The sequence below is a fragment of the Polyodon spathula genome, chromosome 1 (assembly GCF_017654505.1).
Source record: "Polyodon spathula isolate WHYD16114869_AA chromosome 1, ASM1765450v1, whole genome shotgun sequence".
NCBI lineage: Eukaryota > Metazoa > Chordata > Actinopteri > Acipenseriformes > Polyodontidae > Polyodon > Polyodon spathula.
Window position 1 is genome coordinate 2,185,902 of NC_054534.1, and position 22,635 is coordinate 2,208,536.

Sequence of the window (22,635 nt, forward strand, 5' to 3'; positions counted from 1 at the left end):
ACATTATTTGAATATAGTCAGTAGTTTCGAGAAGCCCAATCTTATTCTGCAGAAGGTTCCCCAAACCCGCTCTGAACCTTCAAATTACCGCCGGTGTATGAAAACGGAAGTTAGGAGAATGAGCTGTTGCTATTGTTTAGCAGTAACGATACATGTCATGATATGCAGGTCCTGATACGATGTGGATCACGATATGCAGGTCCTGATACGATGTGGATCGTGATATGCAGGTCCTGATACGATGTGGATCGTGATATGCAGGTCCTGATACGATGTGGATCGTGATATGCAGGTCCTGATACGATGTGGATCGATGATATGCAGGTCCTGATACGATGTGGATCGTGATATGCAGGTCCTGATACGATGTGGATCACGATATGCAGGTCCTGATACGATGTGGATCACGATATGCAGGTCCTGATACGATGTGGATCACGATATGCAGGTCCTGATACGATGTGGATCACGATATGCAGGTCCTGATACGATGTGGAGTGATATGCAGGTCCTGATACGATGTGGATCACGATATGCAGGTCCTGATACGATGTGGATCACGATATGCAGGTCCTGATACGATGTGGATCACGATATGCAGGTCCTGATACGATGTGGATCACGATATGCAGGTCCTGATACGATGTGGATCACGATATGCAGGTCCTGATACGATGTGGATCACGATATGCAGGTCCTGATACGATGTGGATCGTGATATGCAGGTCCTGATACGATGTGGATCACGATATGCAGGTCCTGATACGATGTGGATCACGATATGCAGGTCCTGATACGATGTGGATCACGATATGCAGGTCCTGATACGATGTGGATCACGATATGCAGGTCCTGATACGATGTGGATCACGATATGCAGGTCCTGATACGATGTGGATCACGATATGCAGGTCCTGGTACGATATGGATCACGATACAGGGGATGGTCCTGATGGGCTACTTGTATGATGCTTAATAAGTTCAAATGATCATTATTTTGTTAGAGGACAAAAATGAAATGAGTCCAGGAGAGTATGTGTTCATTCCCACTCTAGAACAGAATCATTCTTCAGTCATGAAGCACTTGGTGAAGTACAATGAGCTCTGCAGTGCTTTTAGTCTTGTGTCATGATTCCATACATACCTCTATTATGATACAGGGGCTTATCATGTGAAGAAAGTATCGCGACTAGTTGATGCACAGTGAATCGTTGCACCCCTGTTTAGCAGGTAGTGAACTCTGTGGACAGGAGCCTGCAGTAACTCGGTCATGCCAGATACAGCACATGCTCTGGGTGATGATGGAACTGGTATTATTGACGCTGGTGTTATATTTGCATTATGTATTCTTTCCAATGAATTATTTCATGTAGCAAATATTTCAGGCACATGCCAGGAACACAATAGTACATATAGGCGTCGGCCAGACAAAAACACAGAAAAACCTGCTATAGCACTGTTACAAGGTCTGTTCCTAAGAGATAAGTGACAGTTCCTCAGTGATCACCGGCCTCTAATTCTGTCCTCATTTTTGAGACTGTTCCTGGTGCAGCTTCAGTAATTTGTGCAGACTTTGATACAGAAGCACCCGCCAACCGAACCCCTCCAATCAGCCTGTGATTGCAGTCAGTCAGATCTGCAGTTCTTTTCTTTTGAACCTGCATATTTCGGGTTCTTCTCATTTTGTGTCCATCCCCGCTGCAGTTTATGTGATTTATGGTGTGCAGCTGAAGCTTCAATCACCCCTTACCCCTTGAAGGTGATTTTTTTTTTATCTTTGATTCAGTATTTTATTATAAAGCTGTATTGTTTTAATGACGTTAGCCAGTGGTGTTCAGAATGTATCTCTGGGTGTGATTTCAGAACTGGTTCCTGTAAAGATCTGAATGATAAAGGACACATTGACCCTGCTCATTTCTCTCCTACTCTGTATCATGTTTGTGTAGATGACCAGAGCTGTCCAATTCTTTATTATATTTTTTTTCCCATGAGTTTTTATACAACTGTACAAAAGAAAGTTTAGTTTACTAAATACAATTGACTAAATAGAAGAGATGGAGCTACACTGAGACACCACTTTCCTGCTCATTAAAACACAACATCAGTATGCTGTGTTTTGTTCAGATCGCCTGTGCAGTCTTTCCATTAAACAAACTTTAAATTGGATACTTCAGAAGAGCTACGTTGAGTTTCAAGAGCCATCCGACATCCTGCTGCAGAGATTGAGCCTATTAAACTGTTCTGATACTGTGAGTGTGCATTATATTGATACATATCTGCAGATAGCAGGGTTGCAGCTCTGCAACTGCAGTTGGTGTGTCACTGGATTATCAAACAGTTATTCTGGTGCATGAATCAGGGTTCGGTTTAACCAAGTCATCCTTACTGTTGTCACAGATACACTGCACATGCCTGACATTTCAATCACACACAATAAATTGCATCCAAATGTCTCACCTGCATGGGCCAGTCTGGGGTGTGGGGTCCGATAATCCCAACATAACCCAGCCTGAGAAGACACCAGCATCTCTGCAATACTGAAAGTGGGAAGCACATCTTTCATTCATTCAGAGAATAATGTGGGCGGAGAGGTCTACTGGATGAAGCTAAACTATTCCAGAAGCAATGCCTCTCAGAGGGGGTTGGGGGAGTGTGAAGTTTGGAACGTTCAGACACTTCTTGTCGTTTCCAACATCCCTTGTGGTCTTAAATCACAAGACAATGATATTGCCTGACCTATCTGAAACTTCTGGATCCTTGAGGAACACTCAGACAGGCACAACAACAGGTTTCAGTGGAGCCGCATGTGTGACTGGCACACACATCTCTCTCCCAGCTGCTCTGCTCTTGACTGGCAGATGCATTTGGTTTCTAAAAATACACCCAGGAGAGCTTACCTCGTTCAATATAGAGGAGGCAGTAACAAAGTGTAACTTTGAAAGAAAAAAAAAAACTTGGGTTATTTCCAGTGGCTGCTGGATTAATCTGAAGCAGATTTACTTTCAGATAAAAAGCCACTTTTAAAGCCAGCCCCCGCACCCCTACCCCACTGAGCTGCAAAAGCGATTCATCTCACAAAGTTGTGGATACTCCTTTGAGAGGTGGTATGGCCCAATGGGTGTCAAATCCATCTATAGAGTTTGGGCTGGAGGAATGTTAAGGTGTTGAAGTGTCTCTGAGTTCTCCAGGGATAGCTCCCAAGGTTAGAGTGTGTGACTCCCCAGGCTTTCCTTTCTATTCCTCTCATTCTCCCTGCAATGGCTCTGGAAAATATGGAGAACGTTGAGGTGTTCAACTCTGAAGGCAAGGGCAGGGGGCTTCGAGCCACCAAAGAGATGTGGGCTGGGGACATCCTTTTTGCAGAGCCATCCTACTCCGCTGTGGTCTTTGACAGGTGGGTCCCCTTCATTCTTATTTCATATTGCCAGATCTGGCTCATGGTGGGCTTGAGTGCTGGGCTGCAGTGTGGAAGGCAGTGGGTTTGAGTAGCTCAGTGGTTAGAGTGCTGGGCTGCAGTGTGGAAGGCAGTGAGTTTGAGTAGCTCAGTGGTTAGATTGCTGGACTGCAGTGTGGAAGGTAGTGGGTTTGAGTAGCTCAGTAGTTAGAATGCTGGGCTGCAGTGTGGAAGGCAGTGGGTTTGAGTAGCTCAGTGGTTAGAGTGCTGGGCTGCAGTGTGGAAGGCAGTGGGTTTGAGTAGCTCAGTGGTTAGATTGCTGGACTGCAGTGTGGAAGGTAGTGGGTTTGAGTAGCTCAGTAGTTAGAATGCTGGGCTGCAGTGTGGAAGGCAGTGGGTTTGAGTAGCTCAGTGGTTAGATTGCTGGGCTGCAGTGTGGAAGGTAGTGGGTTTGAGTAGCTCAGTGGTTAGAGTGATGGGCTGCAGTGTCGGAGGCAGTGGGTTTGAGTGAGGCGATTACAGAACTGTTTTCTGAACCTGAACTCGTTGTTGGTAGTTACTGTAGGATACAAAGTCCAGGGTATTGTAATTGATGGTAGTCACACATTATGAGTTCACATACTGTAGCTTACTGGTTTTAAGCTCTGTGTTTTGGTTGTGATGGCTACCTGGCTTCTTGTGCATTTGTGTCTCGGGTTTATGTATTAAATTCACTGGTGGATTTCATTGCTACTACTGCTACTACTACCACTCCTACTGTTCCTGCTACTCCTACTACCACTCCTACTGCTCTGCTACTACTACTACCACTACTACTACTACTGCACTACTACTACTACTACTGCCTGCTACTACTGCTCCTGCTACTACTACTACCACTCCTACTGCTCCTGCTACTACTACTACCACTACTACTGCTCCTGCCACTACTACTACCACTACTACTGCTCCTGCCACTACTACTACCACTACTACTGCTCCTGCCTACTACCACTACTGCTCCTGCTACTACCACTACTACTACTACTACCACTCCTGCCACTACTACTACCACTACTACTGCTCCTGCTACTACACTACTGCTCCTGCCACTACTACTACCACTACTACTGCTCCTGCCACTACTACTACCACTACTACTGCTCCTGCCACTACTACTACCACTCCTACTGCTCCTGCTACTACTACTACCACTACTACTACTACTGCCTACTACTACTACCACTACTACTGTTCCTGCCACTACTACTACCACTACTACTGCTCCTGCCACTACTACTACCACTACTACTGCTCCTGCCACTACTACTACCACTACTACTGCTCCTGCCACTACTACTACCACTACTACTGCTCCTGCCACTACTACTACCACTACTACTGCTCCTGCCACTACTACTACCACTACTACTGCTCCTGCCACTACTACTACCACTACTACTGCTCCTGCTACTACTACTACCACTACTACTGCTCCTGCTACTACTACTACCACTACTACTGTTCCTGCCACTACTACTACCACTACTACTGTTCCTGCTACTCCTACTACCACTACTACTGCTCCAGCTACTACTACTACTACCACTACTACTGCTCCTGCAACTACTACTACCACTACTACTGCTCCTGCTACTACTACTACCACTACTACTGCTCCTGCCACTACTACTACCACTACTACTGCTCCTGCCACTACTACTACCACTACTACTGCTCCTGCCACTACTACTACCACTACTACTGCTCCTGCCACTACTACTACCACTACTACTGCTCCTGCTACTACTACTACCACTCCTACTGCTCCTGCTACTACTTCTACCACTACTACTATTCCTACCACTCCTACTCTATATCCAATACAGTAAAGCCTTCTGAAGATCAAACCTTGCTTGCCTCACTGATACAAATTCATCTAAACCAGGATACCGTCAGCACTGTAATCCTATCAGATGTTCAGTTGCCGACTGCTCATTTATTGAGTGTGTACAGTAAGGGTTTCAGTTCCGAAGCATTTTGCTCCTCCTGCTGCATTTCTGGTTCTCTGAGTCCCACACATGTTCAAGTCCATCTGAGTGCCACACATCATGAGAAATGAATGGTGACTTTAAACCCATTTGGATGTAAAAGAGAGAATTGCCAGTAACAGTGTGTTGATTATTGTGACAGCTGACTGTATTGTTACTCTTTTAACTGGTTTTGCAGTTTTTACATTTTAGGGTGGTATCATATAATGGGCTCTAACAACTCAGTCATAGGTTTGATCATCGTTTGGTTATCCATCAGATTTCCCATGCTTTTAATGAATTACACCCTACAGCCTTTCTTCTAGGTCATTAAATCTTGGGTTCGATTCACTCTGATAATCGCCCAGCCCTCCTTGCATAACCTCAGAGTGCTGTTGAAAGAAGATATTACTCTGAGGTGCTGTCAGTTTGCAAGACAGGCTGTCAGAGTCCATCAGTGCTTCTCTCTGCCTTCAGTACCTAACTAGCACATCTGATGAAGCGGGGGTGTTGTTTATTTAACTAGCTCAGCAAACAGAGCTATTGCTTGGAGTGATTTCCTGCTGGTCACTGATGGCTGCCCTTGTAAAAGTCTTTTTCATGGTATTTTTGCCATGCTGATACTATGCATTTACCACAGTTTACCATGTTTATTAATATGCTTTACCATGCCTTGCTGTTCTTTACAGTGCTTACCTATATTTCACACTATGGGAAACGTGTACAAGGCTGGTCACTGCAGTTGCTTCCTCCACAGTTCAGCAGCCCTCCTGTCTCGTGTGCTGGGCTGTCAATCAGTGAGACAGCAGCTGATAGGAACTCTAAGCTCTTATCCTTCCAGCACCCCCATGCCTGCTCTCTTGGGCTAAGCCACTGTATGTTATCAGTATAACAAAAACACCATTTAGAAAAAAAAAGGTTGCTGTTCAAGTAGTGTAACAGAGCTTAAATAGAATGTTGTAATCTCCTAGCAGCTGAAGAGTTAATAATACTGATATCAACATAAGAGACATACTCGCCTCTCGAGTTGAATGTTAAATCATCCATCTTTGGACCGTATGGTTTGCGGTTGGCATCCAGCCCTTGTCTTTCCATTCAATTCAGTGGGCTGAGATGTCAATTCTTTGTGCTTGGTCCTTCCAGCTTTAACCATTGTCCTTCAAACTTTCGACCATAAACAAAAGCAAAGCTTAAAGTGATTGTTACATCTTCCATAACTTGTTTCATTGGAATAATTTTGTTGCATTTGGAACAACATAAAATGAACAATAACTTTTATTCCATTTGATTTTCAGCAGTAGCTCATGTTAAAGAGAAGCTTCAAAATATGTAATCTGTACCAGTGCAGACGATTCTACACACACTACAGACTAGATGAACACCTCTGACTGTCAACATGCTTCTTAACTGGTTGTTTTCCCAGTTTGATGTCATAATTGTTTGTTTTAAAAGCTGACTCTCATTTCTCTGCTCTACTTTTTACTGCTGTCCCAAGGCCATGAACTGACGTCGACATTTTACAAGTACAACTATGAGTATCAGCACACCTCTAATATCCTGTCACACATGATACAATCCAATGTGGCATTTACTAAAACTCTTGCATCTTTAATACGCTTCACTGTGTTTTACCACTTGTGGTCAGAAGAACAACAGTGCAGCTGTCTGTGGGAGAGTGGAGGAGCAGCCTGGTCTAAAATTAGACTTATAGGGACAGACTAGCCACTTGAGAACGCAAACTAGATCCTTTTTGGGTAACAGAGAGTAAACATACTGGACTACTGTAGAGCCTGCTCGAAAGCCAAGCAGATCCAACGTTTTCAAAGCCATGTAACGCTTGAGTTAGTACTCTGATCCAGGAACTCCAATCTTAGATACACACTGACACAAATAAAAACGCTAGAGATTCAGGGCATGGCTACCGTACCTATGCTCACTCCCTTAGCCTCTCGCTGTTGGATTAGAGAGAGCTAACCCAGCTGTATCACCCCTATAGACACCTTGAGCAGAGTCAGACACTACTCCACAGAGCAATCTTACAATATTAACCCTCCTGAAAGGTAAGCTCCTTGAGTGTCAGTACAGTGTGCATGCAGTACAGACTCTTCTTGGAACGGAGTGATTTACCTGTTCCTGCAATCCTTGGATGCTGTTGGCAGACAAGTCGCTATAACTGAAGTGATTATCCCGGTGTGCTTTAACTCCTAAATACACAGTAGTCCCTCCCTGACCTACAGTACACTTCAGAAAATCATGAAAAAAATGTAAAATATTGTACTACATGTCAAATTTGTAATCATCAGGATGATGGTAGATGCCTCGTTCTGTATCGCTACATTATTCTCTCTGATGTTTGTTTACCCTGTACAGTGATTCTGAATACAATAAAACAAACGACAGTATTGTGAATTTTATTGCTCCTTTATTAAGATCTATCACTGTTTAGATCATTCAAGTCCAAACCGTGAATTAACTGAATTGCAATAAAAGCAGAGACTCCTGTAACCCAGTTATCCTGGTGTGACCTAACTCCTAAACACACAATAATCCCTCATTGTTTCTCTATCTGACTCACAGTACACATTCAAAAACCAGAAATCATTAGTGGAATTGTAAAATAAGGAGTGTGCACTGCCTCGTATCCTGTGCTCCAGTACCAATGTGATGAGATGCAGGCTCTTCAGGACATCTGTCTCTTCCTGTCACCACACCACCTTGTCACCTCTCCTCGTGGAACTTACTAGTAACAGCTGGCTCTGGTTCAAGCACTCAGCTGCCAAGGCAGCTGGCCTTTTCTTCAATGTTCAGACTGTTAAAATGCTGCTGAGGAGTGTTAATGAGGTCTAGGAAATACAACCACCCCGGTTTTGAGCTCATTACATGGGCTTCCGCTTTAGAGTTGATTTTAAGATCCTACTGCTTAACAATGTGATTCTCCATTATATCTCACTGAATTATTATCGCCATACCTCCCTGGCCATACACTATGCTCACAGGATGCCAGCTTGTTTAAAGTGCGTACAGGGGTGAAAGGACATTCTCTTACCTCTCCCCCAGCCTTCGGAATTCCTTACAACCTTTGGCCAGACGAGCAGAGTCTGTTCCTGTTTTTATATCTCATTTAAATCTATTTGAAAAGGCATTTCTCGATTCATTACCTGAAGGTTGTGAATTGATTTTAAATAGCCGACTAACAACTATAATGTTTAATATTTATTTTAAACTATCAGTTTTTAATTGTATTGCTCTGCTAAAATTTGTTCGGTGGACCTGGTCTTGAAATGTGCTATATAAGTCATCATTGTTGTCTTCAACATCTCCTTATTACATGAAATTCTACAATGAAGCCTCTAGAATGTGACACCTCTGGTTTAATACATAAAGTCAGAGATGCTACAGTTTTGCTGCACAGGCTTTCCCTTATAAAAAAATGCCCATAGTAAAAGCTTAGTAAAGGATAATAAAGCATAGTGAAAGCATGGTACATTGTGAGTAAGCATTGTAAAGCACAGAGAGCTATGGTAAAGCATTGTTATGCAATACATTACCTAGGGTAGCTTTTGAATAAAGGTACCTAAATATGTCTAAGATGTAGTTCTGTTAGCCTCAATGGTCAATGGAGAGAATTATTGGAAATACATGTAACTGGTGAAACTCTACCCATCTACCGTTATGGATTCTGTTTCCTGTCGGTGAGATGAGATGAGGTTAAAAGCTCTGAAACCATTGCATTGTGGTTTAGAAGCTCACTTGCATTGTGCCAGGTCACCAGTTTGCACCCAGCCTCTGCCTTCTCACATACAATAAGTAAAGACTTACAAAGAAGTAAGTGCCAGACCATTTGCAAGATCATTGTGCATGATGAATTCTGCAGTGCTTAGTGTTGCAAGGTCATTGTGCATGATGAATTCTCCAGTGCTTAGTGTTGCAAAATCATTGTGCATGATGAATTCTCCAGTGCTTAGTGTTGCGGGATCATTGTGCATGAGGAAATATCCAGTGCTTAGTGTTGCAAGTTCATTGTGCATGAGGAATTCTCCAGTGCTTAGTGTTGCAAGATCATTGTGCATGAGGAATTCTCCAGTGCTTAGTGTGCGTCTCCTTGTTTCTTCCAGCCTGACGCAGGGGGTGTGCCACACCTGCTTTAAGAAACAGCTGAAGCTCCAACGATGTGGGCACTGCAAGTTTGCCCACTACTGTGACCGTACCTGTCAGAAAGAGGGCTGGGCAGAACACAAGAGCGAGTGTAGTGCCATCAAGAAGAATGGCAGTGTACCGAACGAGAACATCAGGTGAGGAACCCAAGGAAACAGGTATTATTATTAAGTATTATTACTGTTTACTTAGTAAGGATAGCCTGGACCCTAGCATGGGGAGTGTATGGGGGTTGATAAGGATAGCCTGGACCCCAGCATGGGGAGTGTATGGGGGTTAGTAAGGATAGCCTGGACCCTAGCATGGGGAGTGTATGGGGGTTAGTAAGGATAGCCTGGACCCCAGCATGGGGAGTGTATGGGGGTTAGTAAGGATAGCCTGGACCCCTGCATAGGGAGTGTATCGGGGTTAGTAAGGATAGCCTGGACCCCAGCATGGGGAGTGTATGGGGGTTAGTAAGGATAGCCTGGACCCCAGCATGGGGAGTGTATGGGGGTTAGTAAGGATAGCCTGGACCCCTGCATAGGGAGTGTATCGGGGTTAGTAAGGATAGCCTGGACCCCTGCATGGGGAGTGTATCGGGGTTAGTAAGGATAGCCTGGACCCCAGCATGGGGAGTGCATGGGGGTTAGTAAGGATAGCCTGGACCCCAGCATGGGGAGTGTATGGGGGTTAGTAAGGATAGCCTGGACCCCAGCATGGGGAGTGTATGGGGGTTAGTAAGGATAGCCTGGACCCCAGCATGGGGAGTGTATGGGGGTTAGTAAGGATAGCCTGGACCCCTGCATGGGGAGTGTGTGGGGGTTAGTAAGGATAGCCTGGACCCCAGCATGGGGAGTGTATGGGGGTTAGTAAGGATAGCCTGGACCCCAGCATGGGGAGTGTATGGGGGTTAGTAAGGATAGCCTGGACCCCAGCATGGGGAGTGTATGGGGTTTAGTAAGGATAGCCTGGACCCCAGCATGGGGAGTGTATGGGGGTTAGTAAGGATAGCCTGGACCCCTGCATGGGGAGTGTATGGGGGTTAGTAAGGATAGCCTGGACCCCAGCATGGGGAGTGTATGGGGGTGATGTGCGCTAAGTAGTTTTCCAGAAAGCCTATCCAAGGGTTACAATAGCGTTCCTTATTGAAACATAACGCTGCACACTAAGTATAATAGCAGGACCATTGTGGTGCTGTATCAGGACAGCATTTTATTCCTGATTGACAATACATTGGCGTTTTAAGGCTCTGGATGAAGGTTATGCACACAAAATACTGTTTGCAATACTACTTTCCTTTTCAGAAATACCAAAAGAAAGTTAATAAATTCAGTGACAAACTATGCTATTCCTAAACTGAGCGCTGTTGAGTTTTGAATCGTTATGTGTGGTGTTTCCTTTTCAGAAGGTGTTTGTCTGACTGTGTCCCCCTCTCCCTCCCCAGGCTGGCGGCTCGTATCCTGTGGCGGATCGAGAAGGAAGGCAGCGCCCTGTCCGAGGGCCGGCTCACCTCCCTCGATGACCTGGAGAACCACTTGGATGACCTTGGGGAGGACGACATGAAGGAACTGAAGGTGGACGTCCATAACTTCCTGGACTTCTGGCCGAGTAACTGCCGCATGTTTGGTGTGCAGTACATCTCCCACATCTTCGGACTGGTACGTGGGTCCTGAGACTGGGCTCATGGACGAGGGATCACAGGTGCCTTTCATTAGGACAGCCTACCATTAATGAAACACTCAAGTCTTTTGAGATCAAATGAATTGAGCGTTGCAATTTATGATACTGTAATATATCAGACGTAAGGAATTTTGTGGATATATACTTTGGACAGAGGGTAGGAGACACTTTGTTATACAGAGAGTTGTGAAGGCAGGTAATAAGTTACCTAGCCATGTTGTTGATGCTGAATCATTGGGATCCTTGAAGACCCAGCTTGATGAAGTTTTGAGATCAAGCAGCTACGAGGAACGGGACGAATGGCCTCTTCCTTTGATAAATTTAGTATGTTTTTATGTTCTTACATATCCAACATCTACAATGCAAAATCTTCTGTTTCATTTTCTCATACACTAGCCTTCTCTCTCACACACTAGCCTCTCACACTCTCACCTGCTCTCTCTCATACACTAGCCTCCTCTCTCACGCGCTAGCCTCCTCTCTCACACACTAGCCTGCTCTCTTAAACACTAGCCTCTCTCATACACTAGCCTCACTCACACACTAGCCTGCTCTCTCATACACTAGCCTCCTCTCTCACACACTAGCCTGCTCTCACACACTAGCCCACTCTCACACACTAGCCTCCTCTCTCACTCCCTAGCCTGCTTTCTCACTCACAAGCCTGCTCTCTCATACACTAGCCTCCTTTCTCACACACCAGCCTGCTATCTCACACACTAGACTGCTCTCTCACACACTAGCCTGCTCTCACACACTAGCCTGCTCTCTCACTCACTAGCCTGCTCTCTCACACATTAGACTGCTCTCTCATACACTAGCCTGCTCTAGCCTGCTCTCTCACATACTAGCCTGTTCTCTTACACACTAGCCTCTCTCACACACTAGCCTCTCACACACTACCCTCTCTCACACACTAGCCTCTCACACACTAACCTCTCTCAAACACCAGCCTGCTCTCTCACACACTAGCCTGCTCTCTCACATACTAGCCTCCTCTCTCACACTAGCCTCTCTCAAACACCAGCCTGTTCTCTCACATACTAGCCTGCTCTTTCACACACTAGCCTGCTCTTTCACATACTAGCCTCTCTCACACACTAGACTGCTGTCTTACAGACCAGCCTGCTCTCTCACACACTAGCCTGCTCCCACCCTCATCTTCGTTTCTTCCTGGCAGATCAACTGTAATGGATTCACTCTGAGTGATCAGCGAGGGCTCCAGGCAGTGGGAGTGGGAATCTTCCCAAACCTGTGCCTGGTAAATCACAACTGCTGGCCCAACTGCACCGTCATCCTCAACAACGGCAAGTACGTAACCCTTTCAGGATCTCTGCACCCCAAGTACGTAACCCTATCAGGATCTCTGCACCCCAAGTACGTAACCCTTTCAGGATCTCTGCACCCCAAGTACGTAACCCTTTCAGGATCTCTGCACCCCAAGTACGTAACCCTTTCAGGATCTCTGCACCCCAAGTACGTAACCCTTTCAGGATCTCTGCACCCCAAGTACGTAACCCTTTCAGGATCTCTGCACCCCAAGTACGTAACCCTTTCAGGATCTCTGCACCCCCTCTTCACACTGTTTGCACCAGGCATCCTGAATAAAATGTTTAAAACATCTTGGAGATCCTACACCCAAACAGAAGGCATCCATATGAACATCTTTCCCCAGTTTTGCTGTTGATGGAATGGGGAATTGAAGTTGATGCACAAGGAACCATTGGGGTGTGCATGCCGATGGCTGTGCAAGATGAATATTGACATATTTATACAGGGTGCACATCTCTTTCCAGCCAGGGGCCCTGTCCTCACATTGGATGGGGGAAGTCAAACCCTTTAAAACAAGCAGACTGATTCTAAAGCTCCCCAGCTCAATGCTAATGAGTCCTCCTTTGCACAATCTAAGCAGCACCATTACAGTGTGGTACATGGCAATGAAAGTATTGTAACATATTGGCTGGTCTTTATAACAGAGGTTTTAAAAAATTGAAAACTAATAAGGCTGCTGTGCTTTGGCATCCAACTACTTCCCACTGAAACATTCCTAATTATTACACATATTGTATTCCTAATATTGGTACCAATCCACCCAAGCTGTTTCTGAAGAAGTGCTGTGTTCTATGGAGGTCTCTGTGATCAACATGCAATACAAATACAAAGTCTGCTTAGTTTGTGTCACACACTGGGTAAACAAAATAGCATTTACTAAATGGCTGTTGAAGCTGACTCTTTCCATGTTATGTAAACTGCCGATTTTCATTTTGTCTTTCAGTCACGAGGCAGTAAACTCAATGTTTCACACCCAGATGAGGTGGGTTGGTCTCGTGCACTGCCCCTTACTTTACACTGAACCCTTACCTGTCCATTACCTCCTTACCCTACCCCCTGAGCCACTGAGCCCTGAGCACACAGCTCCTTCCACGCATCAGCAAGAGCACCACTGGCCATATGATTTACTGTTGACATGTCATCATTTATTATTATTAGGAGTGCAACAATCCCATGCCATTTACATGATATAGCACAGTGTCATTGGGGTGTGTATCCTGAAACAAGTACAACAACATGGCTTTTTGTAGATCACCATAAATGTATAAGAATAAGCCTAATTTATAGTTGGTAAAAGCACATGCTCTCCCCATCTCAAATTAATTTTTGTCTTTAAACAAAATAGTCTATCATTAATCATCATTTGATCTTATTAAGGGTCATGCAAGTAGCTTGCCTGGGTCTGTGAAACTACACAATAAGGTTCTAAATCTTTCAGCAGACAGAGATTTAAAGGGTTAATGTAAGTGAACAGACTTGTGCTTTCTGAAGCAAGTGTATTTGTAACATACTCAGCGTACAATCACAATAGTACAGTGGCTCACTGAAGACATGGAAAAACGACACAAAAAAGAATTTCTTATATCGAGATCACAAGATAATTGGCTCAGGTTCTCTGCATTTCAATTCCGTTCTTTTATTTTTTTTTCAAGACCGCAATGAGCGACTGATGAAGGGCCACTCTTTTTACACGTTGACAGCATCACAGATATACCAAACCAAACGCTTTTCACATTCCCACCATCCTAGATTCACTAACGTTTCCCCCCACAAGTAGAAAGCCCCCTCCTGCCCAGACCACAGCATGGATCCCACAGTGCTTCTCCTCGGCCCAGGAGCTCCCAGCTCAGGAGCAAGTGTTTTATCACTTATCTTTGTAACGGAATGCGTTCTACTTCTTTAATGAGGTTTACGGTGGTTTTCATTACTTGACACAGAACGCTAATGCCATCCCATCTTCACCCATGAGAATGCTGCTTTTTTAGGAGTTTTGGAATTATTACAAGTCAACTGAGACAGGCTTTGTTCTGATAATCAGGTGGTTTGGATACTAAAATTCCATAATTCACATTTTTAATTAAAAATAACACCAGTCTTTCTTTCTTTCTTTCTTTCTTTCTTTCTTTCTTTCTTTCTTTCTTTCTTTCTTTCTTTCTTTCTTTCTTTCTTTCTTTCTTTCTTTTATTTCACACCCATGTTTTGTTCACCACCACCCTAAACCCATTTCCATCTGTACTGAAAGCTGAGAGGCGAAGCTGCCCTCGGCATGGGGGAAGGCTGGCACTTCTATGGCATGGTTAGCGCAGCCGGCAAGCTAATGAGGGCGGCCTGTGTACGACTTGAGGCAAGAACAGTCCAACACTGCCAAAGCACACCTCTGTGCTCTGTTACAAAGTGAAATACTCACAGAATCCGGGCTGCATAATCTCATTATTACCAGTGATACCTCTAGAATCTGTCCTGTTGCAAGCTCTAATTCATTCTGAGTGTCTGGATGAGCAGGAATGTGGTACAGCCGCACACTTACTGTAGAGTGATTAATGCATGAATGTATTATATTCTTAGAAAAATCACTTTAAAGTTTTGTGAAGTCTGCTCATTCGTTTTAATGCCCTCCTTTAATTTGAGCCCGTAGGTCAGTCTTATTACATCCCGGTCCTGGTCTGTACCAGCTCACTTGTTGGACTGCAGCAGTTTGCTTTGCGCTACATTTAACCCTTTAATTTTTGGACAATGTGCAGTGTTTACTGTAGCAGTATTACTTTCCACTGAACCCCAGGAGAATCAGCAGAGATGGAACAGAGCGACACTAGTAGGGTTCAGAGAAAGAATGTCGACTGATGCCTTCTGCAGCCAGCCTGTTTAAAAACACAGCAGCATTACAGGAAAAATGCAGCGTAATGTTACAGACTGGCTCATTCATTTGATTGATGCAAATTAAAATGAGCACCTCCTTCCATTGGAAACCTGCCCATACTAAATGCTTTAATGAGGCTGGACTGGCACCCCAGTTTGCATGATGAGGAGTGTTGGGTTATCTGGTTATAATTCCACATGTGGCATGACTATTAACGTGTGATCCTCCCTTTAAATATTAGAATCAAATGACTTATTGATTTAACACATGTATGAGGAGTTCTGGTTTCATTGCAGCCTGTAGCCCTCTCAGATCCACTCACTTCCAGCAGGAGGCGCTGCTACGCAGTGGCAGTTCAGCTGTGTGAGTGGGAGAGGGTGAACAATCCATGCAAAATGAGTTGAGAACAAAAACTACACTGTGAAAAATAAATAAGAAAATGTCAATTTGGCAGCCCTGCAAAAATATAAACCAATACATATTAATAATTTATAAAAGAAGAAATATTTAATAAATTCCAAGTAATATAAGCTCCAAATAAGCTTAGTTTCTTTTAACTTTTCTTAAAAAATTATAACAATGCATTTAGCTTGTTATGACTTTTTCATGGTCAACATTAATCATGCAAACCATCCTCCACGATTTGGATGCACATTTGCCTTTTATATGAAAGTCAATTTTTCCCACTCTAAATACGAGACTGCTTGCCAGCTTAGGCAAAGAGCTGTTCTGTGGCAGTATTCCTCAGCAATACTAGCATCATTTTAGAGAGCCCTATCCCTGCTCGCTGCCCCTGTCCCTCGCTCACTGCTGCCTGCTGTCTGTGTGTGCTTCCCAGGATCGAGCTGCGTGCCATCGGGAAGATCTCCCCAGGAGAGGAGCTCACTGTGTCCTACGTGGATTTCCTCTGCCTGAGTCAGGACCGCAGGAAGCAGCTGAAGCTGCAGTACCACTTCGACTGTACATGCGAGCACTGCACCAAGGGGATCAAGGACGACCTCATGGAGGCTGTCAAAGAGGAGGAAGGAAACAAGGTGAGGGGGTGAAGGATTGAAGACTCCCGTTGCTCAGCAGTTTGAGATGGGAAGAGGATTCAAAGTTTTGAATTCCAATTCAGACTAGAACGTGGATTTGGGAATCAGTTCCTCAAATAGGAAGCTTGAATCCGATTAGATTGTAATTGTAAGTTACTTGCACAAAGCAAGCGAGGTGCGTCTAATTAAGCTCAGACTAAAAACTATGTCTTAAATTGCTTTTGTTGTGGCATGGTCTCTATAAACATTTAAAGATTAGATTTTGAGGTTCAATACATGCTGATGTAGCCTAGACTATTACTGGTATAAACAAACATTTGTAATATTTGTTCCGCCAGGAGCAAATATCCATAAAATAATTGTACCCCCAGGGGAACGAATATTTGTTCCCACCTACATGTATGTTTGTTATTTATCGTATTTCTATGTGAATTCTGCATGTATAATGTTAGTAAATGTGATCAATGTTTGCAAGTTGTTCTCATGTATTATTGTAGGTGAGACTTGACCTGTCAGAGGGGACTAGATGGTACAAGCTTAGGGTTAGGGTTAGGAAAGGGGGTGCAAATATTTGGAAGGGGAACCACAATTCCCAAATACTCATTCCTAGGAAAAATTAATATTCGTTCCTGGGGGAACAAATATTCAAGGGGCATATATATTCTCTGACACCGGCACTCAAGTCTCAGTTATCTGCATAGGGGTTCACTGAAATAACAGAGTGAATGCCTTTTACCCAGTGGCTGTAAAGCTATCCATGTAAGGTCACTGGAAAGGAGAGGCCCTGTCCATTACAACAGCCCTGAAAGACCTTGACTTGAAAGCGTTCCATGTTTACTGTACTTTAGAAAACAGCTGTGTCTTATTACAGATTAATTTCTCAGTCCAGGCTTATCAAGCAGGCACTCTGTCCAGCTCTGGCCCAGGTGCCAGCTGATATCTTTATCAGCCACTCCAATCAATTGTGATCCGACAGTGGGGCCTGCTGGGAAAAATCCCCAGACTAGCAGCTCCACCAAGTTTGTCAGCAATGCTATGCGGTAATCCTTCATAAATAAACAGATGAGTCCATAGCATCTTTCATTCAGCACAAATACAATAAATCCAGCTGGTTGAAAGAGCTGGCCTGATCTCCGGTGGGGTCTGAGAGAAGGTCAAGCCCATGCAGATTAACATTGAATAAAAGACAGGACCATATTTGCAAAGTGTTTCTTCCGTTCTTTAATTATCTCATTTGAAAGGGAAAAAAATCCTGTTAGTGTTACAAAATGAAGAAGCAAACACAATTAAGAGGACTTGAAACATACACCTTAGCTGTTTGGTTCTAGTTTTGTAAAATGAACAGGTGATTTTACAGGTGGTGGAAGCACAACTCTGATATAAATCCCCCAAGCCGGATCTGAATATTTTAAATCTGTACAGATACAGTGGAAAGATGTCTGTGATGTATCAATAGGGTACTGTTAATTATATCATGAAAGCAAACTCTGAGGTTTTACCAGACTAAACCAAGACACTGCCGAAACAGATAGATCAGCTCATTATTAAGACCACTATCTGTCTCTCTGTCCCTAAATGTGTAAACAATGTGAAAATCATTTACCCTCTTTGTTGATGGGAGAAGAGAGATCCCCTGTAGAAATGTATAATGCTTGTTTCTGTATAACTTGGATGTTCTGGTGTGCAGCTCGTCCGTGAATGAGACCGATGTTTCTGCTGTGTTTTCCAGCCTTCAGCGGAGGTGGTGAAGGAGGTGATGAAGTTCAGCACTGACACCTTTCAAAAGATTGAGAAATCAAGATCAGAGGGCAACTATCACGAGGTATAGTCCTGCCTGCCTGCCTGCCCCTAGCAGCTCATAGGTTTTATTCAAAACTAATTTCAGCATAGCATGCAGTGCCTCCCAGTGGACATCTGTAGTAACTGATGCTTCTTTTAAGCATACTTTTCATAGCATACAGTGCCACCTCATGGCCGAATACTGTAGCTTTTTGAATATGTCCGTTTTGCTTGCGCCTCATAGTGCCGCTGTGGTTGCATGTTGTCCAGATCGGTGATCTGTGCCCTGCCCTTGTGTTGTGCCAGGTGGTGAAGTACTGTCGGGAGTGTCTGAAGAGGCAGGAGCCGGTCCTGGCCGAGACCAACATCCACATGCTGCGGGTCCTGAGCATCGCCTCCGAGGTGCTGTCCTACCTGCAGTGCTTCCAGGAGGCTTCTGACTACTCAAACAAGATGGTACAGGGATACCTGTGAGTGCAGCGCTTAATACACAAGAAACGACAACTTAATACACAAGGAAAGACGACTGTGATATCTCCTTCCCTCTGTCCTAACCCTAACACTAACCCTAAAACTAACCATAACCCTATCCTACCTGCAGTGCTTCCAGGAGGCTTCTGACTACTCAAACACAATGGTACAGGGATACCTGTGAGTGCAGTGCTTAATACACAAGAAAAGACAACTTAATACATAAGGAAAGACGACTGTGATATCTCCTTCCCTCTGTCCTAAGTTTGTCTCCATTTCATTTCCAATGGTGTGTCTTCTGGACCTGGTTTCTGTGCTGGGCTTGAAGTAGTTGGTTAGGGTTAACTTGTCAACTTTTTAAAAAAGATATTAAAGACTTCAATCAAGTCGTTGTGCCCACCCCCAAATGTCCCGGGCTAAGTAAAGCCAATTTGTATCTTCAACCTATCTTCATGTAGCTCATTCCTTTAAGTCCTCCTGAGATTAGTTTGGTTGTTCTCTTTTTCGTGCTCCACAATGTCCTTTTGGGGATCAGAACTAAACGTAGTGTTCTGAGGCAGGTTTCTTCTCCTCCCCCTCCAGGAAGCTGTACCACCCGAACAATGCACAGCTGGGCATGGCTACCATGAGGGCGGGTGTGACGCACTGGCACGCAGGGCTGATCGAGGTTGCGCACGGCATGATCTGCAAGGCCTATGCCATCCTAATGGTAACACATGGGCCCACACACCCCATCACCAAGGACCTGGAGGTGAGTCAACCCAGATCTGCCAACTGGCACTACAATACAGGGTCACCACAGCAATAAGAGTACAGAATACATAGTGTATTACCTACCATAACATGCATCCCCTCAATTTACAGCTCTTAATTCAAAATGAGAGCTGTCAGTAAGATGAAAAAGTTCACTATGGCTATGACAGCAGTATATCAACAGTACTGTATGAACAGAATAGAATAACAGATGCAATGAAATGCTTCATCACAGTCTGATAAGCGGCTCTCCAGATGTGCTACTTTAATTGCTTTATTTTCACATTTCCCTTACTGTTTATGGTGAGTGGTTCTGGGTTCTGTTGTTCCATCCATTTTCACAGTCTTTCATTATATACATCTCTCAAATATGCAGTATTATTTTAGCAAAAATGCATTTTCATTTAGAAACATGCTATCTAGTAGTACTGTAGATTAAAGAAATCTCTGTTTGCAAGCCATGCTTTCAGATTGCTCTTCCTAGGTCATTGCACCTGGAGGGTTAGATTGCCCCCAGCCCTTCACTGGCTTCTTTCCTGTCAATAACCAATCAGCTGCTGCCTCTGTTGACAGACATGCTTTCAGCCAATAACATTCTTTGACCCAGAAGACTGCTGAGGTGAAATGACCCAGGGTGTACAAGTACAAACAGATAACTCATGAATCAGGCATAGAAACAGAGAGCTTCCTTTAACCTAAATTAGTACCAGATATCATATTTCAAATACACAACTGCACATTTGAGACCTATTTAGCTAATGGAAGATGTATACAATTGTTTTGTAAGCTACAATTGCTGTGCTCAAGCCTTCTCTACCTAATGGTTTAGTGTGAGGTGCTGTGCTCAAGCCTTCCTTACCTGATGGTTTAGTGTGAGGTGCTGTGCTCAAGCCTTCTTTACCTAATGGTTTAGTGTGAGGTGCTGTGCACAAGCCTTCTTTACCTAATGGTTTAGTGTGAGGTGCTGTGCACAAGCCTTCTTTACCTAATGGTTTAGTGTGAGGTGCTGTGCACAAGCCTTCCTTACCTAATGGTTTAGTGTGAGGTGCTGTGCACAAGCCTTCCTTACCTGATGGTTTAGTGTGAGGTGCTGTGCTCAAGCCTTCTTTACCTAATGGTTTAGTGTGAGGTACTGTGCACAAGCCTTCTTTACCTAATGGTTTAGTGTGAGGTGCTGTGCTCAAGCCTTCCTTACCTGATGGTTTAGTGTGAGGTGCTGTGCACAAGCCTTCTTTACCTAATGGTTTAGTGTGAGGTGCTGTGCACAAGCCTTCTTTACCTAATGGTTTAGTGTGAGGTGCTGTGCTCAAGCCTTCTTTACCTAATGGTTTAGTGTGAGGTGTTGTGCTCAAGCCTTCTTTACCTAATGGTTTAGTGTGAGGAGGGTTGCCATCTGGCCCCATAATTCCAGAACACTACGAGACAGAACAGGATTTTGAAGTTGCCTTTGAACTGAATGAAATCAACATGTGAATTGAGCCCTAAACCTTTGCTAAATTGATTTTGTTGATTCATTATCTCAAGGCAGCATGACAATTCAATAATAGCTTTTAACAAAATAAATAAATAAATAAGTACCATCATCAATATTTATTTAGTTTATTAATAGTTTTAAATATATATATTTTAAAGTTTATTTATAGTTTCTAATAGTAGATCGCCTTCTCCCGCTCAAATCAATAATACTAAGCAGTTGTTCACTATTCCTGAAACCAGACAGCGTGAACACCTAATCAGTGTTATTATTGAATTGGGAGAGTCAGTGTAAATTAGTACTATAGAGTACTAATTAATAGGATATAAACAGCAACTTTTAAATATTGAGAACTGAAATACTAATTTTACAAAATAAAAAAGTGTCTTGGATAAACCTCCACACATGTTTATTCAAGATGTTTTTTTATTGTGTAATATTTGTATTATCACAATGATTCAGATAATTAAGAAGCAGTACAAATTAAGCATGTGTTTATTTCTCAGTTTATTTCTTTCAGTTTAAGGGCAGTTTAAAAACCCTGTCCCAGCCCAAAATGTTCTGGAGTTATGGGGCCAGGTGGCGCTCCTAAGTGTGAGGTATCCTAATGTGCTTCTTTCAAAACTGCACATGTGAGACCACTGGAGCGACAGGAAGTGCACAACAGGGGTTATTTAATTAGTCACAAGAGCCCATTTAATAGCCAACTGTAGTTTTGACATTTTCCAATGCTTTTCCCATGGTTATATTAGGCATTTCCCATAGTTTACCCTGGTTAGCCCTGTTTATTAATCTGATTTACCATGCCTCCACTATGCTCTATTTGAGCTCATCTATGCGGGCTGTACTCTGTGGTAGAGGACCGGGACTGGAGTTCATCTACCACACGGTTGAGCTTGCATCGAGAGGGCTCCATCGCTATTAGAAAACAATTTACATTTTTATTTTCTCTTACAAAAAAAGCTTTAAAACCTATATTTAAAGAGGATCCTATATAAAGGATCTCACAGGTGTGTGTGTGTGTGTGTGTGTGTGTGTGTGTGTGTGTGTGTGTGTGTGTGTGTGTGTGTGTGTGTGTGTGTGTGTGTGTGTGTGTGTTTGCGCTGCAGGCAATCCGGATGCAGACGGAGATGGAGCTGCGCATGTTCCAGCAGAACGAATATGTGTACTACAGCATGCGTGAGGCAGCGCTCAAGAACCAGCCCATGAAGATGATGGCTGAGCCGGGACAGGAGGCCATCCCCCCCCTCTTCCATAAGAAGTAACCCCCCCCCCCCCCCCCCCCCCCCCCCCCCACCCCCCACCCCCCACCCCCCCCCCCCCACCCCCCATCCCCCCCCCACCCCCCCCCCAGGCACTGGCTGAGTCAGCAAACACGCTAGTGCCACGCTGTTACCATGCAGCTCACACTGCTGATATCAGATCAGTTTAGAGACAGCTCTGGAAAAATAGGGATTAGAAGCACAGTCAAGATATCAATCTAAAAATAAAAATAAGAAACACTTTGTTTTTTGTTACGTTTTTGTTAGAGATCATTGCTGCATTTCATATTGATTTCATATTCATCCATATAGCCCTTTGTGTAATTGCGTAGTCACAAGCACGGACTGTGTATGGTGTGATGCAAACATTTCCCATAGAAAAAGGAATGCTTGTAATGGAAACTGAGAGAAGTGCAATTGAATGAACTGAAAATATGAAAAAGATGAAAGTTT

At 43.9% G+C, this 22,635-nt stretch overlaps 1 protein-coding gene across 2 annotated transcripts; it reads left to right on the forward strand.

Annotated features, from left to right (window-relative positions):
* The first annotated feature begins 3,155 nt into the window (after positions 1 to 3,155).
* Positions 3,156 to 22,206, forward strand: LOC121308488 (histone-lysine N-methyltransferase Smyd1-like). Of its 2 annotated transcripts, XM_041240956.1 has the most exons (10): positions 3,156 to 3,394; positions 9,519 to 9,695; positions 10,985 to 11,198; positions 12,401 to 12,531; positions 13,496 to 13,534; positions 16,248 to 16,443; positions 18,173 to 18,265; positions 18,529 to 18,692; positions 19,276 to 19,444; positions 22,030 to 22,206. In XM_041240956.1, the coding sequence occupies exons 1-10, from the start codon at positions 3,258 to 3,260 to the stop codon at positions 22,183 to 22,185; spliced, it is 1,476 nt and encodes a 491-aa protein (XP_041096890.1). In that variant the 5' UTR covers positions 3,156 to 3,257; the 3' UTR covers positions 22,186 to 22,206. The 2 variants fall into 2 exon arrangements, with proteins under 2 accessions (XP_041096890.1, XP_041096973.1); XM_041241039.1 differs by lacking the exon at positions 13,496 to 13,534 and having other exon boundaries at positions 3,157 to 3,394.
* The last annotated feature ends 429 nt before the right edge of the window (positions 22,207 to 22,635 follow it).